Source organism: Mesoplodon densirostris, chromosome 1, assembly GCF_025265405.1.
Source record: "Mesoplodon densirostris isolate mMesDen1 chromosome 1, mMesDen1 primary haplotype, whole genome shotgun sequence".
Lineage (NCBI taxonomy): Eukaryota > Metazoa > Chordata > Mammalia > Artiodactyla > Ziphiidae > Mesoplodon > Mesoplodon densirostris.
Genome location: NC_082661.1, coordinates 189456155 through 189477818, shown reverse-complemented (window position 1 = coordinate 189477818; position 21664 = coordinate 189456155). Strand labels below are relative to the sequence as shown.

Genomic DNA, 21664 nt, shown 5'->3' with positions numbered 1-21664 from the left:
TCTCCATAATAAAAAATGAAAAACAAATCAGTGCTTGAGTGCAACCTTGAAAAACTGTTATAAAATGAGAGAGAACTGTCACTTACGGACATTCAACTTTTTTTAAACAAAGACTTGGCTGTAAATTTCTGAATGTCAAAACCCCCATCTCCCCTCTGCCTGATAACTCTCCAAACTGAAACCCTATCCTCGGTGATGCAGTAAATTTTGCTCTTTCAGCAGCCACACTTGGCTTTGAGATTTTGGGTGTCACAAGCCTCCTCTTGTCAATGTCTGTTCCTTTTCCTTCCAGTGGCACTCACGGCCCCAGACACAGTTCCCGGTCGGTCCTGCAGCACAAGGGCCGGCCTCCCCTCCTTGCCCCTCCTCTGTTCACGGTCCATCCTGCTCTTCAAAATGGTGGAGCGTCTTCCCACCTCAGGAATGGACAAGTGACCTCACTGAACAAGCAAGGAGCATGTTTTTCATATAAAGAATCATCTTTTCCCTTCTTTGGTTGGTTTATACGTTGCTCTTCAAGTTGATATCATCTTAAATTTTACTATTATACGTTAGGCTTCAAGACCAGTATGTTGTTCTTTTTCAAGATCATGTTCTTTTTGGCAGCTGCTAAATGAGTAGATGTTTTTATTTAAGGCAGAAAGTAACATGAGTCTTTGTTGGGTGACGAAGCTGGGGGATATGCCAGCCTGGGTGACTTTAACACCAGCCACGCCAAGGGGTGTCAGCCCTGCAGGGTGGGGAACAAGTGCATACAGGATACAGGTCTGATTTTAGTCAGGACTTCCCATCACTTCTATCTATCGCTTGGACTAAAACACAATTCACATTTCAGAATCACCAATGAAGAGAGAAAGAGTCTGTAAGGCCAGGAAATCTCCTATTCTGTCCTTCAGCTTATTTGTGACTAACTTACACCCTCAATACTCAGCATTTGAATTGACTTAACTTCCTCAGACGTTACTGGGACATTGCCAGTCATGCCTCCCTTTGACTTAAATCACTTTCATCACCAGGCTCTTTTTAGCTATTCAGAAAATTCTCAAAAATGTTCAAATAGTAGAAGTATCTTTATCTTCTCTAGCTGAGCTCAAAGTTGACTTTTTTTAAATTGGCCAGAGAGTTTAAGAAGTTTCAGCTATTTTCAAGTGATAGCCATGATAAAAAATAAAAGGCTTACATTTTTAAAAGAAGTGTTTTATATGTGCATAGCTTTAAAAAAGCTGATTTTCATGTTTAGCTTTTGTAACCCTCAGTGAAAACGAAAAGCCTGACTCTTTTTTAAAAACAGTTATTTGGAAACACTAGACACAAGCACTTGATAGTAAGCAAGTTTGCCAATGTCTCCTTTTGGGGGGAATCTAAGGTGAAATTTAAATTAAGTCTTCATTGAGCCAGCCCTCAAAAATGTATTTTAGGGCTTCCCTGGTGGCGCAGTGGTTGGGGGTCCGCCTGCCGATGCAGGGGACACGGGTTCGTGCCCCGGTCCGGGAGGATCCCACATGCCGCGGAGCGGCTGGGCCTGTGAGCCATGGCTGCTGAGCCTGCGCGTCCGGATCCTGTGCTCCGCAACGGGAGAGGCCACGGCAGTGAGAGGCCCGCGTGCCGCAAAAAAAAAAAAAAAAAAAAAAAAAATGTATTTTAATCCTTCACTTCAACAAATATTTTCAGTACCCCCCTTTGTTCCACACAGCACTGGGGATACCACAGCAAACAAGAGGGACAAAAATCCCAGAATGGGGGGACTAGGGATGGAGGAAGAGAGACATTAAAGGAAAAAGTAGAGGCAAGAGGCAGATGAGGGGCAATGGGAATACGGTGTCGGCAGGCAGAACAGACTGCAAATTTAAAAATGTTGGCCAAGGGCTTCCCTGGTGGCGCAGTGGTTGAGAGTCCGCCTGCCGATGCAGGGGACACGGGTTCGTGCCCCGGTCCGGGAAGATCCCACATGCCGCGGAGCGGCTAGGCCCATGAGCCATGGCCGCTGAGCCTGCGCGTCCGGAGCCTGTGCTCCGCAACGGGAGAGGCCACAACAGTGAGAGGCCCGCGTACCACCAAAAAAAAAAAAAAAAAAAAGAAAAAAAAAAAGTTGGTCAAGAAGAATAAAAGAAATCAAAGAGCAAAAACTGCATGTTCTATGAGGTCCAGATTAAGAAGCATTGATGAAATTGACCAAAGCCTTGCTAATTTTAGTATGTATTACACATTTTCTTAATAAAATAAGACTGTCCACATGATTAATCTCTGGTGGCTTCTGAGCAGGAATTCAGGATAAAGATCAGGTTTCCAGGACTGACTGTAAATACGTTCATCCTTTGGGAACACAGGAAAGGAAATCTAATGATGCAGAAATAATCATAGAGCAGCCAGGAAAGAAAGAGACCAGAAGGGGAAGTGCAAACTGGACGCTACAGCCAAAGAGCCTGAAGTCAGTAATCAAACACCTCCTCAAAGTATGCTTCACAATTTCAAGGGGTGGGGGAAATAAAAGAGTAACTGACAAAAAAAAAAAAAATGTTGGTAAGGTAAGTCTCACTGAGAAGGTGACATCTGAGTAAAGGTTTTAGGAAGGTGAGGGAATTAACCACATGGATATTTAGAGAAAATATGTTCCAGAGAGAGGAGACAGCCATGGCGTGCAATAAGCAAACCAGTGTGGCTGGTGCCAGGGAAGCAGAGGAGAGGTAGAAGCCCTGGTCCAAGATGAAGGGGGAACAGCTCAAGTGGGTCTGGATGGCTGCCTTAAGGACCTGGGCTGAGATTTCACTCTGAGCACAACAGAAAGCCACTGCAGAGCTGTGAACAGAGCAATGTCATCACCTGATCCATTTCCACTGGATCGACAGCTGCTCTGTAGAGACTAGACCTTAGGAGGGAAAGGGTAAAAGCTGAGAGGCCCGAAAGGAGGCCCCTGCAGGATTCTGGGGGCTCACACCACAGACAGCAACGGAGGTGGCAGAAAGTGTCTGACTTGATGTATTTTAAAGGTAGGGTGGGGGGCCTCCCTGGTGGCGCAAGTGGTTGAGAGTCCGCCTGCCGATGCAGGGGATACGGGTTCGTGCCCCGGTCTGGGAGGATCCCATATGCCGCGGAGCGGCTGGGCCCGTAAGCCATGGCCGCTGAGCCTGCGCGTCCGGAGCCTGCGCGTCCGGAGCCTGTGCTCCGCAACGGGGGAGGCCACAACAGTGAGAGGCCCGCATACCGCAAAAAAAAAAAAAAAAAAAAGGTAGGGCGAACAGATTTTCTTGAAGCGTTGGATGAGGGGTGTTGAGAGAAAAAGAGACTCAAAGATGACTCACGATTTTCAGCCTAAGCAACTGGAAAGTTGGAGTTGCCATTAATTGGGATGGGGAAGGCTTCTGCTGGGGACTATTCTGGGAGATCCAAGAGTTCGTATTTGGACGTGTTGCGTTTAAGATGACTGTGAGATGGTCAGCTACTGATTTTCTTCTGACCAAGTCAAGAGCCCTCAAAGAACATGAGTTCCCTGAGGGTAGACTTCTATTTTGTTCATTGCTGTATCTCCAGAGCCTTAGACAACACATGAAGATCCTCCATTAAAAATTAATTTAACAGGGACTTCCCTGGTGGTCCAGTGGTTAAGAATCTGCCTTCCAATGAAGGGGACATGGGTTTGATCCTTGGCTGGGGAACTAAGATCCCACGTGCCCCAATGAAGATCCCGCAGGCCGCAACTAAGACCCGACACAACCAAATAAGTAAGTAAATAAATAAATATATTAAAAAATTAATTTAACAAATATTTGCTAAGCACTCATTACATGTCTTGCTCCGTTCTCCATGCTGGGGACACAGCTGGGACAAAACAGCTAAAATTCTCATGCATCTTATATTCTAGGAGTGTGAGGCGGACGTGCAAATGAAGTAAAATAAAATCTTCTATGCATTGTTTACTAAACTTTTGTTGAATGTTTACTCACATGGCACTTGATGTGTATTATCATAACTCTACAAGGAGGAGACTGAGACCCCAGAGTTGGCATCACACCAGCCTGTCTTCCTCCAAAGCCTCTTCTACCATACGATGTAGCCTCTCAGAGAAAGTAACACAAATCCCATCCTCATCGGGTAAATACCAGGGTTGTGTTTCTCTTCAAATAAGCATTGAACGGGGAATCTGCTCAAAATAGGACTCTCCGTGAAGAGCAGTCTAGGAGGCCAGCCCGGAAGCGGGCAACCCCAGGTCACTCAGCCCTCCTTCATGCAACCAAACCACGCAGCTGAATTCCTCTTGACATTTCAGGGCATTTTCTTCTTCTTCTGCCCCTTTCACAATGCGGAGGGTACCTGAATTACCTGCCATTAAGGGCTGTCACACCGTTTCCTCTGAAAGGCTCACTTTGCAACCTTTCACAAAACTAGAAAGGTGTACTAAAAGAGGCTTGACGGGCATATACATTTGAGGAGGAATCTCTTATCTCCTTCACCTAAAAATGAAACTTGATGAATTTTCCATTCCCAGTAGCAGCATCAAGGAGGTGGTTTGGTCTTTAGTAGCCCCCAGTAATTTCAACAATCACTTCCCCCTCGTTCAGCCACCTGACATTCTCTCCATCTCATGCAACAGACCACTCCCAGCCTCTTCCACGTATCCTACGCAGAAATTCTGAAACAGCCATGGCCCCTGCCCTCTGTCCATTTCTTATCCAGTTTCCACATGGAATGTGATCTCACACTTCCTTCCCCTCCTACATTTCCTAGAAGGTAAATGATGAATGATCATTTATCCTCAAAAACTGATAATTCTTTCTCATGCTCAGACCTGTCTGAACAGTTCTTCAAAAAGGACAATTCCACGGCTCTCTCCTCTGGAACGCCATCTCTGACAACATTGTAATTTTTAAGACCAAACATGCTGAGTTCTCTTTGGTTGGGTGATGGCCGTATTCAGCTTGATGTTACCTCTCATGCAGCTGACCCATCAACAGCAAGAATTTCCATGACCAGCCGAGTGTGTGATCCACCAATAACTTGCCTCTTTTCCCAAACCAACAAAGAGGTGTTCAAGTCCACTAGATTTCTTCAGGACCCTCTCATGGACAAACAGGCTTTGAGACTCCCTCATGTAATTCTGAGATGTACTGAGTCATCTCCTAATGTGACACATTACCTTAGCTCAATAGAATGACCAGAGTCTTAAACATTTCCCTAAACACACATAGCTTTTGCATGGTGAATAAAGAGGACATCCTTTTATCTTTACAATAATTATTACTGTTCTTCCTAAAGAATCTAAATTACAGTACAAAGCAAGAATCATATAGTGTGGAGGGTTTAACAATGAAATAACTGTTCAATGCCAGCATAATGGTAGCTGCCTGTCATCTATCTGTGGATCACAAAAGCTTTTCCAATGGAAAATGAAAAGATTTTATAAGGGGCAGACAACCCCAGTAACAACCCATCGTGGATAAAACAGTGGGTGAAAAAACTCTCTCAGGAATGAGGTTATGCTTCTGGACTACACAAGCTGGAAAGAGTATCATAATTTTAAAGGTAACATATATTTTAATAACCCCATACAGGGAAATATAATATGTTCTATCCAGTGAGAAGCTTGAATGATAGCTTTAAGTTTACAACCATGGCCAAAAAAATGAAAAATGAATTAAACCTTCTCTCCTCCAATTCTTCTCATGTGCAACACCTGCCCTAAAGTTTCTGTGCCCTCATTTCCTCCTTGATGGAGAAGAAAATCAGGTGTCAGAATTTGGACTGTAACTGGAAGATATTATCATCAACACTGTATTCTATCATGCATCTTATTTTGTATTGAATAGACGTGTTTTCTAAATATCACACCTGGTAACTTTCCACAATTTTTTTTCCACTTAACATTTACCTCGTCACAGATTTGGCCTTAAGTATAAAGGTGCAAATTTCCACCACAGTCTAATTGCTGAAAGGATTTTTTTCCCCCAATCTGCCTTGAAATTCTGTCTAATATGCTGCTTCAGGCTCCATATAGCCACAGATTTCAAGTGATACCTATAGACCTCTCCTGCAGGAATTATGCAAACCTTATATAATAATTGTGAGATGTGTTAAGATCTTGGCACAGAAGACAGCATTGAAATCCAAAGCTGTTCTATTAACTTTCTTTTTTAATCAGCTGCCAGCTGGATTCTGGAAGGCTCTTAGTGCCAGCTCCTATGCAAGAACACTGTTACCATTTCAAATAGTATACTGTTTTTTTTTTTTTAAAAGGAAAGGTCACAAAAGGGTAAAGTAATGTAGCCTCAGGGAGGCTACAGAAATCCCACCGGTTGTTCAGAAAAACACAACAGTGCACAGTAAATGGATATGCAATCCGATTCAAAATGTTCCATCGGAGAGCTGCCTCTGAATCCTAACGTTGTAAGTTGCTTTCAGAGAGACAGAGTTGCTTCGAAATCTCCGAGTCGTCTTCCCATCAACAGATTGTGATGAATGAATGAAATGGAGCGGGATGGCTAAAGCTGGGTGGGGCAGGGTTCAAAATAAAGCCAATCGTATGTCAAACCCATTGCACTGATGAAGCACACATGGAAGGTCAAAGGTAGAGTTGCTAGAATACAGGATGATCAGTTACATTTGAATTCAAGATAAACAACGAAGAATTATTCAGCTTAAGTGTGTCCCAAGTACTATGTGGGATAGACTTAGAATTCGCTATTTATTTGAAATTCAAATTGGACTGGGCAACCTGTATTTTTTTTTTTTTTTTTTTTTTTTGTGGTACGCGGGCCTCTCACTACTGTGGCCTCTCCCGTTGCGGAGCACAGGCTCCAGACGCGCAGGCTCAGTAGCTCCGCGGCATGTGGGATCTTCCCGGACCGGGGCACGAACCCGTGTCCCCTGAATCGGCAGGCGGACTCCCAACCACTGTGCCACCAGGGAAGCCCGTAACCTGTATTTTTAATTGCTAAATCTGGCAACACTAGCGAAAGGAAAATTAAAACAGCTTATTTTCAGTTGACATTATGCCACCTTGCACCAATGAAAAACACAGATGAAAATGATTATATAATCGCCTATTTTGTTGTAATGGTTTCTATTACTTATAAAATGGCAGAAGTCTCAAGGTTTATAAACGATATTAAAACAGGTAAAAGAAATGGGCTATGCTGCTTTAAAGGATCATGCAGACTATTTAAAGATCCACACATCAGAAAATCTGATGTTACATCAATCCCCGTCCCTTAAATAATTTAAGTTGTGACTACGAAATGTAATGCCATGAACTACATACACAAATCTGTCTTATTTTATAGTAACCCTACTTGCACATTAACTGGATGATAACCTATTAGCCCTGCATTTCCAACTAAAAAGCAATCGTTGCATCAGGCAGGTACCCACTATTTGCCTACCTCTTTTCATAACCACTGCTGTCTTCTAAATGAAACATTAATTTTTTCTAGGCAACTGTTTTATTCAATACCTTGCTAGCAAAGCAAAGACAGCCATCTCTCTGTATCTGTGGGATCTGCATCAACCTTGGGCCGAAAATATTGGGAAAAAAATTCCAGAATCCAAAAAGCAAAACTTGAACTTGCTGCATGCTGGCAACTATTTACACAGCATTTACATTGCGTTAGGTATTATAAGCAACCTAGAGATGATTTAGAGTATACAGGAGGATGTGCGTAGGTTATATGCAAATACTATACCATTTTATATAAGAAACTTGAGCATCTGAGGATTTTGGTATGGGGGCCAGGTTCTGGATACTTAGGGATGACTATATTTGATTCCTAAACTAACGTATCCAATTTCAGTAACAGATAACTTCTAAAAGGGAGAAAACCATCGTAAATGTTAGAGCAGGATTCCTTTCATTGGGTGTTAAAACAGTCAATCCACTTTGAAAATATTTTTTAAATGTCCCTCTTCGTTGTTTCCAGTGGATGCTGTACCCCCCAGCCCCACCCCTGTCCCCCCAAAAATTGTAGTTTAAGAAAATCTGCTCAAACAGTGTAAATATTTGGCCAATATTTTTCTTATAAAAGCACAAGCACAATGAAAGCACCACTAGACCAGGCCCAAATGATCAAGTTAAATTAGAGATCTGGCCATTATTGATGTTTTTGGATTCTGGAGAGAGCCATTCTGGATCATTCATATGCCATGAAATGCCTTTTCCTAAGTTGTTTGATCTGAATTATCCAAAATGTGTGGCTCTGGGAACCTGACCTTAAGGTTTAGCTGAGTTGGGCTTTTGAAACACACCAGTCTGCAAAAGACTTTGTGGAAGAAATAACATCTTCTGTGAGACTTTACTTCTGTTTGTTACTGAGTGTTTTTTGGACTTTTGTGCTCAGTTTGAGCTGGCACATTATTAACCTTTTCAAATTAGGCATTTAGTAGGCTCAGCTGAATCTTTTCTTAATTTGCACATGAGTGTTTGCCAGAACAGCTGGCATTGTGCTGGAATATTAGTTTAAATCTTCAATTTACATAGTCTAAGCACAAACACATAAACTTTGGAGAGGATGACCTAACTGGTGCCAAAGACAGTCAACTTTATTAATAAGAATAATAGCAACAACAATCACTAATAGTTATTGAGTGCTTACTATGTCCCAGGCATTATAGGTATATTCAGTTATTTACCACTTTTAACAGTCTGAAGAAGTTTTATTTCCCCATTTTTGTAGATAAGAAAACTTGAGAGGTTAGGTTACGTGCCCTAAATTATACAATTAGTAAGTAGTAAAACTTTGCTTTGTACTGAGGCAATCTAGCTGCAGAATCTGCAGCCGTGCTTCACCACTTTGCAACACTGTCTCAGTAAATCTATCCATAATAATGGAGAACTTCCACCTTCTCAGGTAGGTTTCACAGCGAAGGAGGTGTCACTTTGTGACACAGACTTCAGGGGAATAGGAGGTAACCAGGCTAAAGGGATGCAAGCCACCCCTTCACCTCCACTCCCAACCAACCACAGGCGACCTTGCCGTTCCCATAAATGTGTGTGCATTTTTTGGTTTATTTTTTAACATGTTTATGATGAGATTTACGATATGGCTTTAATATGCTTATGATAAAGCCCTGCCATATATCAGGACCTATACTGAGAACAGAGCCATAAATGTGTAGGGTGGGGTCTTCCTTTGAGGATAAGGACATTCGAGATGTTAGTCACTTGGAGAAGAGCTAGCTGACAGGCCTGGGACACAAATAGGCTCTCTAGCTGGGTGGCCGACTGGAATCTAGCTCTGCTGGTCTTGATCACCAAGGGGCCAATAAGTCAGCTTGGGTAATGGGGCAGAATGCAGTACTCTCCCTGGGGTGGGGCAGACAGGGCAGAACCTAAGGCAGGAAAAACTGGGTCAAGGGACTTTTGCCTCTCTTACCTATGCTTGTTTCCCCTTGAACTCCTTGAATGTTTGGAAAAGGACTCTGGGAAGTTCCAGTATACCTCAGATGTCTCAGTGAGGGGATTTTTTTTTTAATATATTGAGCCATAGAGCACTGGAGAGCAGCAACGACGGTGGTGGGAATGAAAGAATTGAATCTAGAGAGGACAGGGAGTGGGATGAAGATGGAAGCTTCCTGTGGCCTGCCTTCCTCCCTCCATTCTTGGTTCTGCTGCCTGCCCTTGGAGGTTCTGGCTTGTAATTTAGAGGCAGTACTCTTGTATGCCTAGAGTACTGGCCTTAAAGGTGTTTGGGGATGGTTTGTAAAATAGCCATGCTAGTTTTCTACCACAATCAACTCTGAGAGAACTGAAGACAGCCCAAGGTTTCTCTCTTCCTTCTTTTTAAAATACAAGTGAATAAGTGTAGAGATCTACTTTTGCTGTGTTGTTGACAATGCACAGGTATTTACAAGTGTCCATTATACAGGCTGGAGAAAACACTATGTATATGTATTGAGTAGATTTATTAAGCTAAAAACGTCCCCTGCTAAGCCCCATTCCTGGCTCAAGAAAGTATCACCTCAAGAGTTTTACGGAAAATTTCCTGAATCCTCTAAAGATGGGGGTGGGGGGGTGGAAACGCAACTGCCTGAAGAAACTATCTAGAGCTTTGCCAAGGGAGCCCCAGGATGATCCACTGAAACACGCATGCCATTTTCATTTCAAGAACACTTGTCCCTCTCTCCTTTACAACTTTTTCTAGAAAAGTTATATTTTAGTCTCTCAAAACACCTTACTTTGGGATGTAAACAACCTTGTACGGTATTTATGCCTATTTTTGTATTATTTTCCTGATAACTTATTGCAAGTAGCTCTAACAACACACTGACCCCCGAAGAGATTCCTTCGGAGGCACAAACTCAGAGGAAAGGACACTTCATCAGTCTGTTAGGGAGATGTACTCAGAAACATAACTATGTCTTCCGGGGTCAGGGGAACCCCAGAACTGGGAGGCTGTGATCTTCTTGGCTCTGACTTCAACACATGTGTGCAGGGATGAGTGAGGCTGCGCAGCGGGTCCCCAGCTACCAGCCTCCTCAGTCTGGGCCATGAACAAGGTCAAGATTCTTGCCGCAGCAATAGCGAAGCTAAACTCTAAAACTGGCCAAGAAAAAAAAATATATATCTATATCTATATCTATATCTATATCTTGAACTCCTTAGGGAGAAAAAAAACCCACAATACACTGCCTTAGTAGGGTTAATCCCGGCGTTGCCAACTGCCAGAGTTGTTAAAAAATAAAAATTAAAGACAAGCCACTAAATAAAATTAGCCAACAAACCTACCTACCAGCTGTACTGGCTCACTGAAGGTTTTCTGAGCCTCAAGCCTCATGAAAGGATTTCTAGAGAGGAGAAAGGAAGGCACCTGTCCTGTCACTTCGTAAACGTCTCTTGGCAATCCCGGGGCTAGGAAGTCGGCTGTCACACTTGGGGATACAGGCGCTCCCAGCCTGGCCCAAGGCTGCGCAACCAAAGCGGCAGGAGACCGGGAACCCTCTGCGGACGCGCCTCCAAACCTTGCAGACACCAGAGAGAAAAGGGAGCTTTCTCAGGCGTTCAGCAAGTAGAGGAAAAAGACCCGCTCTAGCCTCAAGTTGGGAAACTTCTCCTCAAAACTGCATCATCCTTTGTGAGCTGCCTGGAAACCCCTAGTTTCTTTTCAAGGGATTGTAACGACTTGTGTCCACAATTATAGGAACCCAAGCAATTCAGGAGGAAAAAAAATACACATACGGACTACAAGCATGAGTCAAATGGCTTGTGATTGTGGCTTTGGAACATTCTTATCTAAACACGCCCGTGTCCCCGCACTCGGGCTGCTTTTTCCACCAGTGCCTCATCCGTAGTCAGTTGTCCCTTGTCTGCCTACATTTTCTGGAAAAACTGGATACCACCCTCAGACGTAAAGCGCTGTTCTGAATCTCTCCTCTGCGCCCACCAAGCCGAGCTCAGTGCTCCGGCTCCTCTCTCCCCAGGCCCTGCTTGGAGGCCGCTGCCATCCGTGGTCCTGAGGCCAGCGATGCGCGCGTGGGGAAGCCGTCCCGAGGGTGAGTGTGTGTAGGGGAGTGGGTGGAACGAGGAGGATGCTAGTTTTAGCCAAGTTAACAGTTTCTGCCAGGGCACATATTTTGGGGGAGTTTCCGGGCCATAGGGTAGAATTGCAAATCCCCAGGGGTGATCACGAGCTCGAGCCGGGTCGGAGCAGCTGCCGTGAGACTGTTAAGGCCGCATCACCCCCACGCGTCACTAGGAAGGGTCGCCGGAGATCGGAGACCACCAAATCTCGGGGAAAGCAAACCAGTCCCGCCGGGTGCGCGGCCACGGCTTAAAGCTTTCCCAGATGCGACCCCCACCTGCTTCTCCTTCTTATCCCTCCCTGAGTCCAAACGCGTTAAGAGGTCTGGTGCCCAACTCCGGCAGGGTGTGCTCGGAGACCCGAGAAGCCTCTAGTCTCAGTCAGTGTCGCCAACACGGGTTTCAAACGCATCGTGCAGCCACCTGTTTCACAAAGCCCGGAGTTTGTGCGGGCGCGGGCTGCGGCCGGAAGAACCCTGTCATCCCCCCGGTCCGGCTCGGCCCAGGATCTCCAAAAACGCACATCGCTCTAAATCCAAGTGCGCACGCAGCTCTGCGAAACGCTGGAGGCTCGCACCACTCCGGCACCCAGCGCGCGGCGACTTATTTCCCGGTCTCCCCGGTTCAGCCCCCGCCCCCAGCGCTGGTCGCCGGGCCAGCCCTCCGCCAGATCGGCGCCCCAAAATACCTGCCGTGAAGATGCAGAGAGCGAAGAGAGTCTTGTAGACCATGGTACCCTGGTGCTTGGTGCCGAACCCGGCGCGGGCAGCGGGAGAGTTTGCCGGGACTGACCGAGCGCCCAGAGCGCGGGCAGCTCCTCCTCTGTCCGCTGGCTGCGGTGGGAGCGGGCGACCGGGCGGCTCGGGCGGCGGTAGGGGAAGCTAGGCGAGCGCCGCGCGGCTCCGTCAGCTGCTTGTACTCCGGCGCCCGGCGCGCTTCTGCTCCATCCCAGCCGCCCGGGCTGCCTCCGCCGCCGCGACTGCCGCCGCCAAACCCCTCCCACCCGGGTCCCGCGGAGATGACAAGGCCACCCCTGGCCTTTCCTCTCCCAGCCCTCGTGTCCCGGGAGTCGCGGCCCAGGGCGGCCTCTGCTGGACAGTCAGGGCGCGAGACCCGAGTTTTGACCCGGTTCAGCAAATGTTTGGGGCGGCTAGCACTGTGCTGGGAACTAAGGGGAGGCAAAGAAGTGGGAGCAGATTTCTGCCCTCAGGAATTTATCTCAGCTTTTCTTACAGGAGAAACAACCTTTAATCACGTGACCGTGTGCCATCTTAGGTGTCACCTCGAAGAGCCAAGACCCCACTACTGTAAGAGAACATACACTTCTTTCCAAGTATGAGAACCTTTTCCTTTTCTTTCATTTCTCCAGTCGTTCCTGCGTGTACATTAAACCCTCACACACATTCAACCCCACTGCATTTCCTGGTGCCTGAGCCAGGATGTCTGCCATCCTACTCAGCTGCTTACGAGAAGAAACAGTACTAATGTCAGGCAACAGTGATCATGCGGTAATTATGAGCCAGGCACCCTACTGGGTGTTGTATCATGATGCTTCTAACAACCCTACGACATAAGAATTATTATTTCGGGCTTCCCTGGTGGCGCAGTGGTTGAGAGTCCGCCTGCCGATGCATGGGACACAGGTTCGTGTCCCGGTCCGCGAAGATCCCACATGCCGCGGAGTGGCTGGGCCCGTGAGCCATGGCCGCTGAGCCTGCCCGTTCGGAGCCTGTGCTCCGCAACGGGAGAGACCACAACAGTGAGAGGCCTGCGTACGGCAAAAAAAAAAAAGAATTATTCTTTCATTTTAAAGATCAAAAAACTAAGGCACAGAGAAGTTAGGTAATGTGCTCAAGGTCACATAGCTGGTAAGGGCTGGATCCCGTAACTGAAGAGTTTGTGTACCAGGGCATAATAACAAAGGCTGACATTTCCTGAGAATTGCTGTGTGCTAGACAACTGTGCTGTACAGGTATTAACCAGGTCAGATTCTCAGAACAATTCTTTGAAGTGGGCACTATGATAGCTTCATTTTCAGGGGAGGAAATGAAAGCATGGAGAGGTTTAAGTACTTGCCCAAGATCACACAACTCGCTAATGGTACAGATAAGATGCCTGCCTAGGGACCTGGGGTCATCCCTGTACTATACTCTCTCTTCAAAGCCCAAGGTTTCTGTGTGTTCACACAGATCGAAGCTGATCCTTCACTTAATCCTCTCCACCACCTTAGACTTGCTTATTTTCTACACCTCTATCAGACCAGATGCTAGATCATCTTCCGATATCTATGTTATTATGAGCCTGGTGGTCCCCTAGTCACTAGAGCTGGGATTAAGGAGCCTTCCTAAAGAACTGATTTGCTCAGGACCTAGCAGTGCTGGAGAACAGCTTTCTTTCTTTCTTTTTTTATTTTTATTTTACTGAAGTCTAGTTGATTTACAATGTTGTGTTAATTTCTGCTGTACAGCAAAGTGATTCAGTTATATATATATGTTTATATGTGTGTATATCTATCTACATATTTTCATATTCTTTTCCATTATGGTTTATTAAAGGATATTGAATATAGTTCCCTGTGCTATTCAGTAGGACCTTGTTGTTTATCCATTCTATAGAACAGCTTTCTTGTTCTGTGACTTCTTTCTCATATACCAGACAGAGCCTCAAGTTGTATTTTCTCACTCCCTCGGGCCTCATGACTTTATCTGTGATGATGTCAGTTCCTCTTCCTGACCCCACCATCATCACTTGTAGAGCTTGTCATGCTTCCACAACCAGATTAAACTGAGCTCATGTTTTCTCTTTTGTCTTGGTAAATTTATTGATTCTTGTTGAAATGAGAAGTCAAAGATATTACAACCAAATGCCCAACCCCCTTTCCTCCTCCCTGGACAAAGAAACTGCAAATTTATTTTATTAAACAAACTCTCTTAATGCTTTTGACCTTCAGGTCCTTCTGGTTTCTAGGGTAATCTATGTGATGATGAAGAATTACTGCATCTGTGTGGTGACTGCCATGGAGGCAGGGACCACACACAGATGGAATTTTGCAATCACGTTCTGTAAGGCACTGGTGCTTTTAGATAGGGCCATTTAAGTAAGTGACCCTATGACAGAAATAAAGATTTTCAAAAAACACTTCACAGAAAAAAATTGTTCAGTTGAAATTCAACAGACATTAATGGAGTCCCTTAGTAGTGTAAAGCATGTGTGACAGGCTTTGATATCTAAGATGATAGTTTTGTACCCAAAGGATTGAGATTCCCACGTATGAATCAGTTAAAATCTCCAAAGTTTTCGCTGTATACAGAATAGAGTTGAAAATAATTTCTTTAACTAAAATAATTCATTTTTATTAACAATTAAAACTTTTGATTTATTAATTTAGTGCAAACATATTTGATCACTTACTAGGTGCCAGACCTTATACTAGGCTGTGGGAATGAGACAGGTTGTAACAGTCAAGGTAGGTAGGTTATGCTGCTGTAATAAACCACCCCGAAGTCTCAGAGGCTTAAGCAATAAAGGTTTACTTCTCGCTTATCATCATCTGCTTTGGATCCAGGCTACTTCCCAGAGTAGGTATCTTCTACATCAGGATTCGGTGGTATACTCCATATCAGAAACTGCTTCTATACTCAGGAAAGAAAGAGGAGGAGAGTTATGTGCAGCATTTATGTCTTCCATCTGGAAGTGACGATTCTTTTCTTTTTAAAATTAATTAATTAATTTTATTTTTGGCTGCGCTGGGCCTTTGCTACTACATACGGGCTTTCTCTAGTTGTGTCGAGTAGGGGCTACTCTTCGTTGTGGTGCGCAGGCTTCTCATTTCAGTGGCTTCTCTTGTTGCAGAGCATGGGCTCTAGGTGTGCAGGCTTCAGTAGTTGTGGCATGCGTGCTCCATAGTTGTGTCTAGCAGGCTCGAGAGCGCAGGCTCAGTAGTTGTGGCACATGGGCTTAGTTGCTCCGCGGCATGTGGGATCTTCCCAGACCAGGGCTTGAACCCGTGTCCCCTGCATTGGCAGGCAGATTCTTAACCACTGTGCCACGAGGGAAGTCCAGAAGTGACGATTCTGCTCATATTTCACTGGTTAAAGGAAGTCAGTGGCCATGCTTAACTTCAAGAAAGCAAGGAAGCACATTCTTCATGGTTGTGATGTATGCCACAGTGGTTAATTGTCCCTGCCATCAGGAAGCTTATATTCTAGTAGTGAGGAGTCAAACATTGAATGATCCCAAAAATATATGCAATAATTTATTATGTTAAAGTGGTGGGGGATGGGAGAAACGGGTGAACTGTTTTATAGTTGTTTGTTAAAATAAATTGAATAAAAAAGAGTTCAAAATATATGCAATACTTTATTATGTGAAATGCTATAAATAATAATACCCACTAACATGTATTGAGCTTCTGCTCTATGTTCTGTTAGGGATTGTTTCAAGCATTTTGTGTAATCTGTAAACTTTACACTCTGTAAGTTTATCCCAATTTTGCAAATAAAGAGACTGAGAGATACTTAACAAAAGTTTAAGTATGAAGGAAACCAAAAGATGCTAAAGATCTTATGGCAGGGGGACTTGCACTCCTCATTGGGGTCAGGGATGGAATTTGCATGTAACCTTTTAGTCATGCCTTATAGCGAAAGCCAGTTTCTTCAGAGATTTCTTGGTTCTTTCATAATGCTCCACTGGGATAAAATCTAAGATAAACCTGCCTTTTACTGACTCCCACTCTTTTTTTGATCACTGATTAAATGAATTGCTAGGGTTGTAGACATTCAATATTTTTTAAAAAATTGCCCTTGGTTGACTTAGCCTTCGACATCCTGAATTTATCATAATTTATAGATAAAGTCGGGTAATACATTTTAGTTACTATGGAAGTGTTAGCTCTGGACTTTTGGATTCATCATGGCCTAGGAGAGACAGAATAACTCAGTTGAGAGAGCTGGGTAAGTAAGGCAGTCTGTGCAGTGGTTAGAGGCTGAGTTCTGATGTCTATTCCATGGTCCCCATAAGCTGGGTTCCAATCCCCCCTCTTCCATCTACTAACTGACTTATTACTTGGTATCTCTATGCCTCAGTTTCTTCCTGGCTTCATTGGGAAGATTAAATGGATTACATATGTGAAAGGCTTGGCATGTTCTAGGTGCCAGTAAATGTTAGCTATTATTAGAGGAGAAACTTTGATGTACATTTAAAACTCATTTGGGGGGGCTTCCCTGGTGGCGCAGTGGTTGGGAGTCCGCCTGCCAATGCAGGGGGTGCGGGTTCGTGCCCCTGTCCGGGGGGATCCCGTGTGCCGCGGAGCGGCTGGGCCCATGGGCCATGGCTGCTGGGCCTGTGCGTCTGGAGCCTGTGCTCCGCGGCAGGGGAGGCCACGGCAGTGAGAGGCCCGTGTACCGCAAAACAAACAAACAAACAAACAAAAAAACTCATTTGGGGATCTAAAGTACAAGGAGAAAACATTAATGCTGGCTGTAGCTATTTCTTCATATAAAAGGTTACGAAACTTGGATTCTCCCCTGGGCATTTCCACTCCTGCTACATCTGAGCTGCAGGGGAAAGCTCTAAACTGTCGCTGACAGCTCCTCCCCCAGCCCCTCATCCCCAAAGGCAGGAGTGCAGCAGTCTCAAGACCCTGATATATTTTGTCTTGGTTTCATTTCTCTTCCCAAGTTGCACTGCAAAAATATCTCCGTAGCTTTTGCTATATACTTAACTTTGCTTCTCTCTTAACTCCAATTTCCTTTTAAAAATATTAATGGTAAAAAAGATTAAAGGCAGTGATGCAATATGAGAAAAAGAGGAAATTTGGAACTTTGCCAAGAAATATCTGCTTGAACAAAGGCAGTTTTAAAAGCGCATGATGAAACATAATTGTTTCCCTGATTTAAATAAACTCGTTTGGAGCACTTTGAGGACACTAAACCACATGTCACTAATTTTTATATTAATTAAGGAGGAAACCCTTAAAATATTTCAGGAAAGAAGAAACTGGCCTCTTGGAGGTGACGCACATAATGAAACCTCTTTTTAAACTTGATTGAGTTGATACTGTAGATTTGCATTGTCCAATAGAAGTAAAATACAAGTCATATATGTAATTTTAAAATTTCTAAAAGTCATATTTTGAAAAAGGAGAAAGAAACAAGTGAATTTAATTTTAATGCTATGATTTATTTAACTTGATATATCTAAAATATTTATCATTTCAGCATGTAATGAATAGCAAAATATTAATAGGATATTTTACATTCTTTTTCTCATTGTAAGTCTTCAAAATCCAATGTTTATTCTGCATTTATACAACATCTCAATTCAGACTAGGTACATTTTGAATACTCAGTAACAAAACATGGCTAGTAGCTATCATAACGGGCAGTATGGCGATAGAGCACTGGGCCCAGTCTCTTGCCTTGCCTCATGGATATCTTCTGTAAAAGTACAGAGGCAGTGCTGGTGGGCCTTTCTTAACTGACAGTGGAGTAGTTGGAAGCCTAAGACTTGCTGATTGCGTGGCCTCTCACCCTCATTAACTTCTCTAAATCTCAGTTTTCTCCTCTATGAAGTGAAGACCATGATAATAATTACACCTTACTTCAGAGGATTACTGTAAGGATTTATAATCCTTATATTATTAATTAATTAATTAATGCATGGAAAACATTTAGAACAGACCCTAGACAGAGCAGAGCCTTAATAAATGTTTACTTGTTGTATTTGGTAAGAATGGTTATGATGATGATTACAAAATGAGTATTAACAGTAAAGTCTTCCCAATTGTCAGTGTAGTATTAGCGATTCCTTACCACTCAGAGGCATTGACAATATTGCTTGTCCCTAGAAGTCTACTTTTACATAGTTTAGAGCAGCATTTATCAAACATTTTGGTCTCAGGACCCCTTTGCACTTCTAAAATTAGAACTCTGAAAACTATTTGTTTAAGGGCCCTTTCAGGTAATTGCGGGTTTTGTTCTTTTATATTGCAACAAAACTCAATAAAAAGTAGTTTCTTAAAAGTTAGTAGCAAGGTGGAATCTGAAAGCATCTCAATAAAATTTTCATATTCTGTTACATTAAAATCCATTGGTCTATTTTGCACTTTGGATGTGTCTTTTACCCATGTGTGATTTTGTAACATCATGCATTGATCATATAGAAAATATTGGTTCACTGAGTTACGCAGATCTTCTGAATTTTAACACATTTCATTATACAACATCAAAAACTATACTTGTTAATATCTCCACTTATATCTTCAAAAAAGTCTTTAAGTATTGGGAAGCTATCAAGTTAGTGGTAGAAGATACAAGTTTGGCAAAATTTTAATTTTCACTTGAAAGCTTGGTTGCTTTCCTTGAAGTGACATCTAACATCACAGAAAAAATGCCTGACAAATATCCAAGTCTGAATAACCACAGTTTGTCTTTTAGTTGTTCTTTTAAGTAAAAATTGTGTTCTGCAAAAAAAGTGGTTAGTTAAGCTTGTGACTCAAGTAATCACATAAGTGCATTTCCTTGAGACAATCACCTCCCTTTGGCATGCAGCAAACATGCTTTATGCATACTTCCCATTTATTTACATAACATATGAAAAAATATACATATTCAAAATCAAGATTTAACAAAGTTAATAATTTTTACTCCTCTTTAAGGGAGTTCTTAAGTGAAACATGCTTTTTTCCGCTTTAAACTAGACATACATGGTGTTGAAGAATACAATGACTACGAATATAATTCGGAGCCACTGCTTCATTTATGCTGAGGCACCAGACATTTTCCCACAATCGCTTTTGCATCATCAATGCAAAAATTTTTTAAAAGGACTAAAAAATAAAAAAGGTAAATAGCATCTTAGTATTATGAAAATAGTCTTGACTTTGCAGACCTGAAAGGACCTTGGGGACCCCTAGGAGTCTGTGGACCACACTTTGAGAACTGCTGGTTTAGCAAAAACATCTTAGAAGGTTGCTGAGAACATCAACTGTTTTATCTGTCCAGAGCAGCCCTTTCTTCAGAGAAATTCTCTTTTCCCTTCTCCAAGCAAGTGGTTCCAATGGTGGTTGCATCTTCCTGTGGAGGCTGCCTCTTTTTTCACAGTGATTGGTATAGGGTGGACATCAGGCTCTGTTTGTCCTACTCAGTGCACTTCCCCAGGATTTTCAAACTTGGGACCAGAAAATACCACTAATAGTTGCTCTCTGAGATGATGTTATGGGGTTCTGGTACGCTGGTGGACCACTCCAGCATGTGGAAGGAACTGGTCTGAATTAGGATACAGAAACTTGATTCTTGGAGAGAAGTAGAAATGGGAGGAAATATGCCCAGTGGCATTCTAGTCCCTAGTCCCTAGTCTCTAAGGTTCAACCACATCCTTGCACTTCTCCCCCCCCCCACCGCCCCCACCCCCACTCTGTGAGCATTTTCATGAATTTCCCCTTTTGGTCCAGCTAGTTCAAACTGGGTTTCTGCCACCTGCAACCTAAAGCAATTGGCTAATGCAGAAGGTAGCAAAAACTAATTTCCAAAGTCACTCAGTGTTCAGTAATAGTGACTGAGGATAGCTCTTCCCATTCAGAAAAATTTAATTATCAGCTCTGGGCTAAAAATAATCATAATAAAAACATACCACCGCTACGTTATTGAACTGATGTGTGGCAGAGCAAGTCAGGATATTCAGCTTCTATTTCTGAAAAAAATTCATGTAAATGAAAATGGTTAAGCCCATGAAAGCAAGTGAGGTTCACCATTGATACTAAAGGTTTAATAATACATGATAAATTTGAATAATTTCCACAAATATTTGTAATGAAAAATACAATGAATAACCTGGGCTTTAAACACCTTACCTTTTCACAATATTTGTGAATTTGTCCAATAAGGCCTTTTTTCTGCCCTACACATATTTTTACCACCATCAATCGTAACACATCTTAGTAGATTCCATTTCAGGTTGTACTGAATTGATGTTTTTTTTAGGTTCCTTGAAAATATTCTTGGATTTCCCTGGTGGCACAGTGGTTAAGAATCTGCCTGCCAATTCAGGGGACATGGGTTAGAGCCCTTGTCTGGGAAGATCCCACATGCCACGGAGCAACTAAGCCCGTGTGCCACAACTACTGAGCCTGCACTCTAGCGCCCACGAGCCACAACTACTGAACCCGTGTGCCACAACTACCGAAGCCTACGAGCCTAGAGCCCATGCTCTGCAACAAAAGAAGCCACTGCAATGAGAAGCCTGCACACTGCAACAAAAAGTATCCCCTGCTTGCTGCACCTAGAGAAAGCCTGTGCACAGCAATGAAGACCCAACACAGCCAAAAATAAATAAATTAATTTAAAAAATATTCTTGACTCTAGTTTTACTCAGAGTATTCATAGGGTGAATTTTTCAGTCATTTCAAACTTGGTATTGAATCCTCAAATAACTACAACAGAACATTGTTATTGGTAACATCTATTGATTCATTAAGAAACAAGGAAAAACATTAGAAATCATTTTTGTTGTTGTTGTTTTTAAGTTGACTATTGATGTTGCTTCTAAAGTCCTCAACTCTTTGAACAACTGTTCTCACAGAGAGCCTAATAGTCCAACAAGTTTATTTTCTCTGGAAACTCTTTTTGGCCACTGCAAACAAATACAATTTAATTAACTCACAATGGTAAACCATTTTTCTTGCTTAGTTAACAAATGAGCCACTTGGAAAGTTATGTTGATTGTAGCTTCATTTTGGTTTTTAATTTTTGTGGAAAAATTCTGATCTAGGGAGATATTTGTTTTAAATTTTCTAATTTTTCTGACTGTTTTGGGAATGTTGTGCATTGGCAAGAGTGTGACAATTATTTAGTTTGGTAATATTGACCTATATTGTATTCTCTTAGCATAGCAATAGCATAATTCTTTGCAGTTTAGATAAAATATCCATGTTCCATTGTTTCTTAGAAGTGTGATACTTGGAGTCTACATTTCTTTTCATTTTTCTTCTTTGTTTCTTTTGACATGATGGGTACGCAATAAAAAAAATGTGGTGGTAGGGTGATATGTGTGACACTCAAAATGTTATCAAGCTATGACCGCATCACTGTGATTTGTAGTGCACTGAGCAGCAGTGTGAGGCCATGAGAGTACCACATGCAGCCTCTGTCACAGCTAGTCAAC

The 21664-nt window shown here is 43.0% G+C and overlaps 1 protein-coding gene and 1 long non-coding RNA gene across 3 annotated transcripts in view; one reads left to right on the top strand and one right to left on the bottom strand.

Annotated features, from left to right (window-relative positions):
- PARM1 (prostate androgen-regulated mucin-like protein 1) overlaps positions 1–12507 on the bottom strand; it is a 108784-nt gene extending 96277 nt beyond the window's left edge. The window contains exon 1 of one of the 2 annotated variants that reach the window (XM_060113393.1): positions 12192–12507. In XM_060113393.1, the coding sequence (XP_059969376.1) occupies positions 12192–12234 (43 nt within the window). In that variant the 5' untranslated portion in view covers positions 12235–12507. The remainder of the gene's footprint in view (positions 1–12191) is intronic. The other variant, XM_060113383.1, reaches the window with a different exon arrangement.
- Positions 11261–20809, top strand: LOC132499067 (uncharacterized). The gene is made up of 3 exons (XR_009533823.1): positions 11261–11475; positions 12739–12836; positions 20485–20809. It is a non-coding gene; the product is annotated as an uncharacterized LOC132499067 (long non-coding RNA).
- The last annotated feature ends 855 nt before the right edge of the window (positions 20810–21664 follow it).